At 42.8% G+C, this 13,835-nt stretch overlaps 1 protein-coding gene across 1 annotated transcript in view; it reads left to right on the top strand.

The window, feature by feature from the left end:
• COQ8A (coenzyme Q8A) overlaps positions 1-13,835 on the top strand; it is a 72,172-nt gene that overhangs the window by 33,468 nt on the left and 24,869 nt on the right. Inside the window, 3 exon segments of the mRNA XM_020982132.2 lie at positions 4,496-4,675; positions 4,677-4,892; positions 8,303-8,369. Coding sequence (XP_020837791.1) covers positions 4,496-4,675; positions 4,677-4,892; positions 8,303-8,369 — 463 coding nt within the window.

Here is a 13,835-nt window from a genome sequence, read left to right as displayed (position 1 = left end):
TCCCACCCCCAGCAACAACCACAAGAAACCACTCCAGTAAGCTTCTGAGTGCTTTCACAAGTGCCAAACCTGGAGTCAGGTGACCTGGCTTTAAATATCAGCTCGGTGTGACTTCAGTAGGAGAGGCCTTTGTTTGGTCATCTGTAAAGTGAGAGGCCTTCTAGAAGGCCACACTGTCCTGAGACGCAAGGTCCATGGCTGGGACACTTTTTCCTCTCTCAGTCCTTGTCCTTCTCTGGATGAAGCATTCTTAATGGAAAGACGAAGACCAGCATGTAGGTGCAAAAGCTGCCAGGGAGAGGTCTGTCTCTTCAGTTTTGTGGAAGAGGGAGAAGGAAGTCCACCAGGAGTAGAAGGAAGCCTGGCGCTTTGTCCTGGACTTTATTAACGTGGTCGCCTCTGATTGGCTTTTGACTTCCTAGTCATAGAAATTGAACTCTTAGATAAATCCTTTTTTCCCTACTGAGACCTTAGCTTTTCATCAGGTGTGACATTGTTCTGACTCTTCCCTCTCATGTGGGAGCTGGAAAGGTTAGTAACTGTGGTCCAGTCTCAGCTACCCATTTGTAAATTACCTGTTTAGTAGTTTAGTAGTAGATTACCTATTTTGTAGTTCAGTAGTAGATTACCTGTTTCGTAGTTTAGTAGTAGATTACCTATTTTGTAGTTCAGTAGTAGATTACCTATTTCATAGTTTAGTAGTAGATTACCTATTTAGTAGTTCAGTAGTAGATTGCCTATTTCGTAGTTTAGTAGTAAAAGCAGCTGGTGGCACAGTGGATAGAGCACTGGGCCTGGGGGTCAGGAAGACGTTAGTTCAAATCCAGCTTCAGATACTTCCTAGTTGTGTGACCTTAACCTCTCTCTGCCTCAGTAAAATGGGAATAATGATAGCAGCACCTATTTTCCAGGGGTGTTGTGAGGATCAAATGAGATGCTATGTGTAAAAAACCCTTAGTGTTGTGGCTGACACATAATAGTGCTGTATAGATACTTATTTCCTTTTATTCTTAGAAAATTTAATCATGGTCTGACTTGCTCAGGTTATCTAGAAACTTCCCCAGTGTCACATAATGAATGCCGAGGGAATGAAAGCTAAGAGAAACGTATTAGAAAGATAAATAAAACATAGAATGAACCATGTTATTCTCTTCCTCAATAAACTGTAGTAGTTCCCTGTTACCTTTAAGTTCAAATACAAACACTTCACAACTTGTCTCAGCTTTCCAGCCTTACTATATATTATATATTATATATAAAATACTATATATTATTCCCCTTATTTTGTTGCTCACTCTGTAGTTCTGAACAGCTATAGAGTGTATTAAGAAAGTAATATACACTATTCCATGTATTATTATTATTATTATATATATTATTTCACTATACGGTATTCCCTCACTTATCTGCCTACCTTTGAATGGGCTGTCTCCCCACGACTGGAATGCATCCCCTTTCAATGCTACCTCTTTTTTTTTTTCCCCTTTTTTTTTTGGTGAGGCAGTAGCAGTTAAGTGACTTGCCTGTGGTCACACAGCTAGTAAAGTGTCAAGTGTCTGAGGGTGGATTTGAACTCAGGTCCTTCTGACTCCAAGGCCACAGCTCTATCTAATGCGTCATCTAATGCGTCATCTAGGTGCTCCTCAGTGTTACTTCTTAAAACCCCCCATTTCCTTTGGAGTTTAGCCTAAGCACCATCTTTTTAAAAAAATTTTATTTATTTTATTCTGAACTTAAGAAATAAAACATATTTTCATAACATAGTAGAATAGAAAAAAAGATAATTGTAGATGAAACTGCAAATCTTTTTTGTACAACTTGCTATTCCTTTTAAATATATAATAAATCTGTCATGTAACTTTTTTCCCTTTTTTCTTCCCTCTCCACCCTCCCCACCCTGCTCCCACCCTAGAGATGGCTACAATTAGGCAGAAATATGATCATTCTGTACGCTTATATTTATCAGTTCTTTCTCTGGATGTAGTTAATTTGGGTATTTATAATAGTCAGATTGACTTAATTACTCAAAGTTGTTCTTAAAACAATATTGTTGGGACAGCTAGGTGGTGCAGTGGATAGAGTACTGGCCCTGGATTCAGAACCTCGGACACATAACACTTACTAGCTGTGTGACCCTGGGCAAGTCACTTAACCCCATTGCCTAAACAAAAAATAAAAAAAAGCCAATATTGTTGCCCGTCAATTGGGGAATGACTGAACAAGTTGTGGTATATGAATGTAACGGAATACTATTGTGCTCTAAGAAATGATGAGCAGGCCGACTTCAGAAAAACCTGGAAAGACTTGGATGGACTGATGCTGAGTGAGGTGAGCAGAACCAGGAGAACGTCGTACACAGTAACAGCCACATTGTGCTGTGACTAACTCTGATAGACTTTGCTCTTCTCAGCAATGCAGGGATCTAAGACATCTCCAAAAGTCTCATGATGGAAAATGCTATCCACATCCAGAGAAAGAATTATGGATCTGAATGCAGATCGAAGCACACTATTTGCTATTTTTTTCTTCTGTTGTTTTGTTTTGTTTCCTCTTTCTGGTGGTTCCTCCCTATTGGTTCTAATTCTTCCTTACAACATGACTAATATGAAAATATGTTTAATAGGAATGTATATGTATTGCCTATATCAGATTACAAGCCGCCTTAGGGAGGGAGAGGAAAAATTTAAAACTCAAAAGCCTGTGGAAGTGATTGTTGATAAATCAAAATAAATTAATAAAAAATATTGTTCCTGCATACAGTGTCCTCTTGGTTCTGCTCATTTCACTGTTTATTATTTCATGCAAGTCTATCCATATTTTTCTGAGATCATTGAGCTTGTTTCTTATAGTGCAGTAGTATTCTGTCACAATCATATACCACAACTTGTTTGCCCATTCCTCGGTTGACAGGCATCCCATCTTCTACCTGAGCCCTTTCTGTCCCCCTCCTGCCCCCAGCTACTAGTGTTTTCCCTCAAAATAATTTTGTTTTTTATTTTATCTCTATTTACATTTGCATATGTGAATATGTCGTCATCTTGGATAAAATGAGGTGGGAGCTTACTTTTTTTTTTCCCCTTCACATGTTCAGTGCCCCTCTGTGCCAGGAACTTAATGAATAGTTGATTGATCAATAAATCTGCCCTTTCCCAAATCATATGATGCATTCCAAAATCAAGTTTCTTTTTGTCCTCTGATGCTCCTCTTCCCTGGCTAACTGAGAGTTCCGTTTTGGTCATCCCCAGTGTTACTCTTCCCCTAGGATTTGCTAGTCTAGAAGAACCATATGTGATTGCGATTAACCTGATGATACAGATGGGGAATTGGCACAGTATGATGAGAAAGCAGAGCCCAAGGTCACCAAGGGTCAATTAATGGGAATAACATGGGTCTGCAAGTCAAGAGATCTGGAACTCTCTCTTGGCTCGGTCAGTGACTGCATGACCTTGAGAGAGTCACATGTGACCTCTTGTTATATTTAAGGTCCTCCAAAATCTGACTGACTTACAGATCCACCCGTACTTCACATTACTCCCCATCATTCATATCCAGCCAAACTGCGCTATTAGGGGGTCTGCCATCTCTAGTCTTCTTGTACTCACATAGGCCTACTATTTGCTCCTTCCTTATCTTTACCTCTGTCTTATCAAATATATCCCATGCTAGATAGCCCAGGTCTGATGCTGCTTCTCCTGTGGTCCCTGCCACCGACATCATTCTCTTCCTCCTCAGATTTTCCTAGAGCACTTGCCTGGGGGTGGGGGCAAGTTGGAGTTGCATGTCGTATCCCACTTAGCAGATGGTGAGCTCCTTGTCCAGAGGTTCCTAGCCTAGGTGTGTGAACTCATTTTTATAAAAATATTTTTACAATTTCATTATAATTGGTTTCCTTTGTAATCCTGTGTCTTTTATCATATGCATTTAAAAATATTCTCAGAAGAGGTCCCTAGATTGTCAGAGGGGTGCATGACCCCCTTTAAAAGAGGTTAAGAACCCCTGTCCTAGAGCGTAAAGACTTAGTTTTCATCTTTTTATATCCCTATCACCTATCATAGTTCTTTGCTTGTAGTAGGCACATAACACATGACTGTTAGATTGATTTGAATTGCTAAACCTATTGGGAGTGTCCTAAGAGCATTCCACAAAGAAGGTGCCTTGCTGCTTCACACAACAACCCTGTGAGGTCTAGGGGGGGCAACTGGTGGTTTTAAAGATGAAGAATCCAAAGGTTGAAACTTGTCTGAGGCCACCTGGCAGATTTGCAGTGAAGCCAGAACTAGAATTCAGTTTCCCTGGCTCATATGTAATGGGTGGGGAATTGAGGGAGCCTCTGAAAGTAGAAGAAATGCCAGGATAGTCATGGGAAGTCCTGTCCATAGGTAGGGCCCTGCACCAGGTGGCTCCTTGGGCTGTGGTCAGTCCAATACTCATGAGACTTATTCTCCTGGGTCTTCCTCTTTGTCTCCTCTGAAACCTTGGTTTGCTTTTTTGGCAGGGCACCAGTCAGGCTGAAGAGCGCTACCCAGACACCGGTGATGATCCAGGTTCCGAATTCCACTTCTCAGGCCCAGAGGCAGCAGGGGCTTCGGACTTTTCTGCCTCCACTCCTCCTCCTCCTCCTCCTCCTCCTCCGTTTCCTGGCCCTGCTCCTGCCTATGCTTCAAGTGGACCTTTTGGGGGAAGCAGGGGCTTCAGGCCAGCCCTTTGGTCCTGCCTCAGGGAAAATCCATGGGAAACTTTTTGGAGACTCTAGGGACCCATTTGCTACCTTGGTCATGCAACGAAGGTTTTTCCACCAGGACCAGTCTTCTGTAGGGGGCCTCACTGCTGAGGATATTGAGAAAGCCCGGCAGAGCAAGACTCAGACTGGAAACAAGCCTCACAAACAGATGGTATGTGAAGGAGCCTATCACAGGGGTTAGGAGGAAGGGGGAGTGAAGGATTGGAGGAGCCACTGATGGTAGAAGGCCTGGTATCTCTTCCATGTCTAGACGAGGGGGCTTCTCTCTCGGGCATCTCTAAGGGGTGTGAGACCTCTGCTGTCCGGAACATGTGGGCCGTCAAGGGGTCTGGTGGATGGCAGCTTCTCAGTGGTGAAAGGGCAGGGGGGAGATAAGGGAGGATGCTGGGGCTTTGGCTGCCGGCCCGCTTGGATTTTAGTCCCATAGTATAGGAAGAAAGGAGAGTTTTTATCTCTTCTTCTCTGGAGACCCATCACCTCTTTGCCTTGTATTTCCCTTCATGGGTTGCAGTAATCTTGGTTACCCTAGGGTGCAGCAGGTGACAAAGCCTGGGTACCATGTTTCTGTGGCAATTTCTGAGGTGTATACAGTATGGGACAGAAAGGGAGGGGTGGCCCGTGTGTTTTCATGGCGGCTTTACGGTCTTCCACATCTTCCTTTCATAGCGGTTTCCACGTCTCTGGCTTATGAGGGAAGGTGACTTTTAGCATATCAGCTTAGTAGTCATGGAGCTTAGCTTGGAGCTGAAAGGGACCTTTAAAATCTTCTAGTCTGTTCAGTTTACAGAGGAAGAACTGACCCAGTGAGAGGAGCTGACTTGCTCAAGGTCACACAGGGAGTTAGCAGCTGAGCCAGGATTTGAACCCTAGTTCTCCGGCTCAAAATGAGGATAAATGTGACATGAAGCAGTTCAACCTCTTCTTGGAGAAAGGTGGTACTATTACTATTATTAATATTTTATCATCATCATCATCATCATCCCCTTCATCATTAGTAGCAAGATAACTCTTATGAATCTGATTTTAACTCCTGAAAGTACAGACCATGTTGGTGGGATATGTTATAGCATCTGTGGGCTGTGTAGTTAGTGTGTAGGGTGGGGATCCAGGATCAGCTCTTTAAAAAAAAAAGTCTCAAGTTTGAGTTCTCACTCTTTTCCCTATCCTCCCTCTCTTCAGACCCAGGTGGGTAAGTTTCTCTCATGCTGTGTTGATGGTAATAGGCTTTCCAGGTATTCTCTTTCCTTTCCTGACCATGGAGAGTGGGCATAGAGAAGTGCTTCTCTGGGGGCAGCTAGGTGGCACAGTGGATAGAGCACTGGCCCTAGAGTCAGAAGGGCCTCAGTTCAAATCTGACCTCAGACATAGCTAGCTGTGTGACCGTAGGCAAGTCACTTAACCCTAATTGCCTCACCAAAAAAAAAAAAGCACTTCCCTGTTCCTCCCTCCCTTCCCTCAAACACTCTGATAAATTGATCTTTTTAGGCCAGGTGTGGCAGGGCAGGCCTGTAATCCCTAATGCTGAGGGGCTTTGGCTGGTAAGTCTCTTGAACTCAGGAATTCTGAGCTGCAGTGAGCCAAGCCCAAGTGACTGTTCCTCCTAAGTCTGGTATCGTAGAGCATTCTCTATTGGGGTGGGGGCCAGGAGGAGGGCCTGCTAGGCTGTCTGATGAGGACTGAACCAGCCCAGATCAAAAACAGAGCAGGTCAAAGCTCCTATGCTGATCTGTAGTGGGATTGGCCTGACAGTAGCTGCAGCACCTCTAGCCAAAGTGACTTAGATCAAATGGGATGAGATCTATAAAGCGCTTAGTCTGGTGGCCTGGTACATAGTAGACACTACATAAATCATATTTAAAAGAGATGGCTAGGTGGCCAAATGGATAGAGCGCTGGGCCTAGGCTCAGAAAGACCTAAATGTCAATACAGCCTCAGATACTAGCCCTGTGACCCTGGCCAAGTCACTTAAACTCTGTCAGCCTCAGCTTCCTCATCTGTAAAATGGAGATAATAACAGCACCTACCTCCCAACGTGGTTGTGAGGGTCAGATGAGATAATATTGATAAAATGCTTAACATGGTGCCTGGTATGTCATAGTACTATAGAAATGTTAGCTACTACTAGTACTAATGCTAGTACTAGAGACCCAGTTTCAAAGACAAAAAATAAATTTGTCTTTTAAAAATTCTTTGTAGTCTTTCAACCCATTCCTCCCATCAACCCCTGAGGAGTCAGAGGCTGCCCATGGATGGAGAGTTGGGTAAAGCAATTCAAATATCTGTAGATTGGATACAGCCATTATTGCTTACCCCTCAGCACTGGTTTGATGTTGGTAAGACACTCCTTGCCCCCTGCCACACCCCAGACAATCACAAACTGAAGGCTGTTAATTAACTTTCTGGAGACTTAGGTCCTCAGAGTGCCATCTGTGAATGCTTTGGGCTGACTCCTGTGGCAGTGGACTTACCTCCTTATCTTTGATCTGCGTGGTTTGGCTGCCTTCATATTCAAACCTTGGATTGTGTTCATTTGAGGACCTGTGACCCAACAGGCTTTTCCAGCAGAAATCCCATGGCCACTGGCTCGATTTATATATAATTCCATACACATCTACTACAAAATGATTTGTCATGGCTGCCTCTTGCAAGCAGAAGGAAGAGGTGTGGACATGTCACTCGCGGCTGAGACCAGGAGGACAGCAACCTGAAGAGTGGGAACAGACCACCCTTCTTTCCCCTCCTTCACATTACTACTTCAAATGCCATTTGTACTGGGAAGGAGGGAGTTAGAGATTTGGCAGAGGAGATGGGAGATCCCAGATAGCAGCTCAGTAACATTTTAGCTCATGGGTATTGGCTGGCTTCATAAGGTTTGGGGGTGGGAGTGATGAGATTGCTGCCTAAGAATCATAAGACCATATCGTGGAGGGGACCAAGGAGGCCATCTTGCCCCTCATTTTACAGATGAGGAAACTGAGGCCTAGAGAAGCTAAATGACTTACCCAGGGTCACATAGGTAGTAAGGTTCAAAGGTCTTCCTGACTCCAGATCCAATATTTTTTCTACCGTATCATGGCCCATGCCAGACTACCAGGAGAACCTTGGTTTTTAGACTCCTGGTAAATTGCAGTTGACTGGAACTGTGTTAATTTTGGGCTTTCCAGGTCTTGTGGTTTGCTCAGGGAGAGGAGTTGTAGTTAGCTTTAGGGGGGCCCCTGCGCACAGGAGTCTTTTGGGTGCTCCCTTTCAGTGACAAGCCTGTGCTTGGGCATTGCTAGACCTATCGTAGGACTGTATTTCTGAGTCTCCTTCTGGAATTTGACTGCCTTTCCCCTCCTCATCCCAAGTCCTTACACTCCACATTCATGGGATTTAGCCCCTCTGCTGAGGGTATGGCATTTTTAGTTGAAGGAGACATTATTTTTCCATGAGTTTTCTCAGCCCTGTCCCCACGGGTTGGCTCCTCTCCCTCCTCTACAGCCAGTGGTGGTTACCACACTCACCCACCTTCCTTTTGGCCCATACTTGGCAATTCCATGAGTTTCTTTTTCCTCCTTCCAGTTAAGTGAGCGGGCACGGGAACGGAGGGTGCCGGTCACGAGGATCGGGAGGCTGGCTAACTTTGGAGGTAAGATGGCCCTATGGGTCCTCCTGCCTCCTTGACTTTCACTCTCTTTTCACTTCTTTTCTTCTTCTCTCTCTACCCTGCTCTGCCCCCTTGTACCTCCTGCCGCCCCCGCATACAAGGCGTGTGTACTTGTCTAGTTGGAACATGGCCAAGTCTGCTAGACATTGTTAACATTTATTCAGCGCTTACTATGTGCTAGGCATTGCTGTTGGCAGCTCTGGCAGCCTGAATAACCAGGGCGGGAGGCTGGGGCTTGAGGAGAGGACACGTTAGGGAGACACCACGCCCAGGATGAGGGCCACGGAGAAGGACAGGTAATGCTTCCAATGATGGTGCCCCAACTGGCTGCCTGCCCGCCCCTGTTCTGACAGCATTCTCCGATGGGTAAGCAGATGGCCCAGAACGCTGCATGCCCGCTGGATCCTGGCTCTGCTTTGGATTGGCCTTTGGGCGATTGCATGACCATGTCTGTAGCATTGACCATGAACACTCATGCTCGAGGGTGGCAAGTATTCACAGAACGTGTATTTTGTCTCCTGCTCCTCTTGTCTTTCTCTTCATAATAGCTTACATTTATCTAGTGCTTTACTGTGTGCAAAGCACTTTATATGCTTTCTGTAAGGTAGATTTTGCAAGTATTTTTTTTTTATCTTACAAGTGAGGAAACTGAGTCTGAGAGAAATGAAATGAATTGGCCATTAAGCAGTAGTAAATGGCAGAGCTGGGGCTTGAATTCAGATCCTTTGATTCCAAATCCAGGGCCTTTACTGTATTTCTGCATTGCTTTCTATACAGGTCCTCTGACTCCAAGTCCAGGGCCTTTACTGTATTTCTACACTGGTTTGGTGCCCCACAAGGTTTTGGTCCATCTCTGATGCCTGTGGCCTTCCCTTTTCCTCCCTGTTTTTTGTTTTGTAAATCTCCCTCTGGTTTTTTTGAGATGTATATGTTTGTGTGTCCTGCCTCTGACTCATACTGGCTTTGTGAACTTGGACAAGATCCAGAGTGTACTGGGCTCCTCCTGTAAGTGGCAGAGCTGATGCTGACCTGCATTGGTAAAGGGCGTTTTCTCCTTTTGGAGTTGGAGTCCAGTGCCTGTGCCTCTCTCTTTGTATTTCTCTTCTCTCATTAGATTGTAAGCCTCATGAGGGCAGAAACTGTGCCTTTTCCTTTCTCATCCTCCTTCATATCACCCCAGTTACTCACCCATGGCCTAGCAGAAACTTCTGCATCTGCTGACTCTTTAATGCATTTCATTTGAATAACATTTTTCAGAATTGTTGGAATGGGGCTCATTCCATGTGTTGGGATTTATTTGGGGGGAAAAACATCCCTGGGGAATTAGAGTTCATCTAAATAGGAATTAGATCCTGGTGAGTTTGGCCCTGCCCTCGCCCTCATTCAGAAGTGGACTGGATATTATAGTCAGGTAGTCATCAGTGGTTCCCTACAGGGAGCCCACCGTAATAAGATCAAGGTGTGATCAAACTTGTGGGGGATGGGACAAGGCATCAGGTCTTTAATTGGCTGGATGTCCAGGAGGTCACAGAGGCCAATTTGCATTGTGATTTTTGTCTTTTAAAATCCAATTTGATATTCTGTTCTAATTCCACTCCCTTCCTTCGCTTTCTTTTGGTGCCAACTTGCCCTGTTTGAAGTTGTTGCCCAGGCCAAGCAGTTTGAAATAACCACAAAACCCCGGAAAGAAACCATCTAATAATAGCAGTCTTCCACCTCCCACCCCTCTTCATCATCTTTCACTCTTAATGAGGGGTACATCTACAAGTGTTCATTCAGGGGTGCATTGTGGCCAGCACAGACCTAGAGGGGGGAAAAGAAAGACATGACTGGTGATCAGCCATGTCGTATTTTGAAATCATTGCTACAGTCCCATCTTCTGAAGCAGGAGGCCTTTCCTGGCCCCTCCAGCTGCTAACACTTTCCCCTTTCAGATTAATTCATCCCTGCTCTGTATAGATCTTGTCTGTACCTAGTTATTGACATATTGTCTCTATTAGAATGTGAGCTCCCAGAGGGCAGGCATTGTTTTTTACCTTTCTTTGAACGATGTCTGTCACATAGCAAACACTTAGTAAAGATTTTTTAATAGATTGATAATCGGTTGTTAGAATCGGAAGGGATGGCCTTAGAAATCATCTTTATTTTAGAGATGAGACTGAGGTCCTAAGAGTCACTTGCTAAGGGACACACATCTAATTAGTGGCAGAGCTGTACCTAGAATATAATAAGTTCTTAGTTAACAAGCATTTAAGCACTTAAGTAGTACTTGAGATAGGGAGGCAACAGTGAAATAATCCCTGCCCTCAAGGAGCTTACATTTTATCAAGAGAGATGTTTTATATATAGATGTGTGTATGTGTATATTTATGCATATGTTTACTTTATATTAAACAATTATATGAAATTTACCTTACATAATATGTATAATATGTAAAATTATATATAAAATATACATACACATGCACAGACATATATATATATATATATAAAATATGTATGTATGCATATATTTATATATTACCCAAGTCATAATATAATAAAAAAAAGAAATTTTCTGGAGGAGGTATTCTTGGCTTGGGGGATTAGGATAAGGCTTCTTATTTTCACTCTTTACTTGCTTTATGTGCCCCAGTCCCTTCTCAGGTGCCTATACTCCTCTCCCTACTCTTTACCACCTCTTCCCTTAGCCCCCATGGGCACATTGCTGTTCTCTCTCTACATTGGACCATTTAGGGTTGGGCCTAGGAGGAAGAATTCCCAGGGTTCCCTGGATGAGCCCTCAGCAGTGCTGAACTTGAAGAGATATCACAGAGGGAGAAAGTGAGCACTTTGATATAGATTATATGTGTGCAGTCATGCAAGTCATATTAACCATGTTGCAAAAGAAAACGTAGACCACAAAAAGCAAGAATAATAAAGTTAAAAAAAATGCTTCAATCTGCATTCAGACTCTATCAGCTCTTTTTCTGATCTGAGGATAGCATTTTTCATCATATATCCTTTGGAATTGTTATTGTGTTGTTGAGAGTAGCTAAGTGTATCAAAGTTAGTCATCATACAGTGTTGCTATTACTGTGTAAGATGATCTCCTGACTCTGCTCAGTTCACTGTGCATCAGATCATGTAAGTCTATCCAGGTTTTTCTGAAACCATCCTGTTCATCATTTCGTGTAGCACAGTAGTAGTATTCCATAACAACCATATACCACAACTTGGTCAGCCATTCCCCAATTGATGGGTATTCCCTCAGTTTCCAATTCTTGGCCACCACGAAAGGAGCTGCTATAAATACTTTTGTATGTGTAGGACCTTTTCCTTTTTCTTTGAGCTCTTTGGGATATAGACCTATAATAGTGGTATTGCTAGGTCAAAGGGTAATATAACCAAATTAGGGAAGCATGGAACCATTTACCTGTCAGATCTATGGATAAGGGAAGAATTTGGGATCAAAAAAGAGATACAGAGTATTACAAGATGCACAATGGATAATTTTGATTACATTAAATTAAAAGGGTTCTGCACAAACAAAATCAGTGTAGCCAAGATTAGAAGGAAAGCAGAAAGCTGGGGAAAAATTTTTGCAGCAAGTTTCTCTGATAAACGCCTCATTTCTCAAATAGGTAGAGAAATAAGTCAAATTTACAAGAGTAAGAGTTATTTCCCAATTGATACATGGTCAAAGGATATCAACAGGAAGTTTTCAGAAGAAGAAATCAAAGCTATCTGTAGTTACCTGTTCTTGAGTTTCAGTTCTGTTTTGTTTTACTTTTCCTAATCCAAAGATTATTCTCCTTGGTAAAGAAAACAGAAGCAAGATAGGGGTTGAGTAGTTCTGCCTTCTGTCTTATGTAGTGCAATACAATAACTATTTTTAGGTGTCTGCTGTGTGGAGAACACTGCTACATGTTTGGGAGATACAGACATTAGAAGTTACCATGTGACGTACGTCTAGTACTGCTCTCTTCTTTCTTTGATTTTCTTCTTTCCCCAAATATAACTTTTCAAGAAGCCTTTTTTTGGTTGTCATCAGCATTCACCATAAGTCTCAGCAGGTTCTAACTCTTGGAAGTCTGGACATTATTCCTGCAGGAGCACTTTGCATTTATCCTTATTTATCTACCCTAGGTTCCATCTTCTGAACGTGTTGTTAATGTGTGTGTGTATGTGTGTGTGTGTGTATATATGTGTATGTGTGCATGTATATATGTATATGTTGGTCACTAAGTTCACTGTCCATTTACATCTATCTTGTTAGTCAGCTCTACTTTTCCTTCCTCGTTGGTGGCATTTGAGTTTTTATCATCTGATAAAAGGCGTGTCCTGTCTTTCTTGAATTCACAGCTCTTTACAATTTTAGCTCTAAAGTCTTTCAGAGCATTGTTGTAATTGTACGATTCTCCTGGTTCTGCTCATTTCACTTTTATCAGTTCAGAAAAGTCTTCCTAGGTTTCACTGAAACTATCTCTTCTGATACTTATTAATATCACCATAGTATTTTATCAAATTCATATACAGTAGTTTATTTTACCATTCCACAATTGGAGGGCACTCCACTTAATTTCCAACAAACAGAGCTTTGGTGCGAAAGACCTGCTATGAATGTATTTGTACGTATGGCCCTTTTCCTTTTTCTTTGACCTCTGTGGGATAAGCTTAGTAATGGCATTGCTGTGATGCACAGTCTAGTAACTTTTTGGACATACTTTTCCTTTATTCTTACAATCTGGATTGTGAATGCAAGGGAAAGGAAAACCCTTATGAAAGGAAAGTGGGAAGAAAAAATAGAGAATGGAAAGTTAAAAAAAGGATTGACTGGAATATTGAGGCTCATGTATACCTCTCCGTGTAATAGTTCCTTTTTGAAATGTCTAAAAATGGGGGCAGCTAGGTGGCGCAGTGGATAGAGCACCGGACCTCAAGTCAGGAGGACCTCTGAGTTCAAATCCAGCCTTAGACCAAACACTAGACACTTACTAGCTGTGTGACCCTAGGCAAGTCACTTAACCCCAATTGCCTAAAAAACAGAACAACAAACAAACAAAAAAAACCCAAAAAAGAAATGTCTAGAAATGAACAGAATCTAATAGAAAAGATACTGGCTGGTAGTTGAGGAATGAAGGGGGAAATGAATGGAGTTTTGTGAATCATCTTAGTTTTAACATCTAAGGAACTCCTAGGAAGAAAATTTTGATTAAAAAAAAAAGGTCTCTTATCCTACAGGGATGAATGGCATTTCTGTTGAAGTGATTTGGGGTGGCTGGTTGGAGGAAAGATCCTGTGTGAGTCAGATGGGTAGAGCCCAGTTATCACTCTGATTATTGATTATTACTGTGATTTTGATGACCCACAGGTTTCATATCTTAGGACTTTCATTGCATAGCCCTGGAAGGCTAGAGCCCACCTAGTCCAATCTCCCTCATGGAAGATTAAGTGACCTGCCCCAGG

Source organism: Phascolarctos cinereus, unplaced genomic scaffold (assembly GCF_003287225.1).
Source record: "Phascolarctos cinereus isolate Bilbo 61053 unplaced genomic scaffold, phaCin_HiC Scaffold_5;HRSCAF=322, whole genome shotgun sequence".
Lineage (NCBI taxonomy): Eukaryota > Metazoa > Chordata > Mammalia > Diprotodontia > Phascolarctidae > Phascolarctos > Phascolarctos cinereus.
The sequence above is the reverse complement of the archived record's forward strand: the minus strand, read 5'-3'. Positions and strand labels throughout refer to the sequence as shown.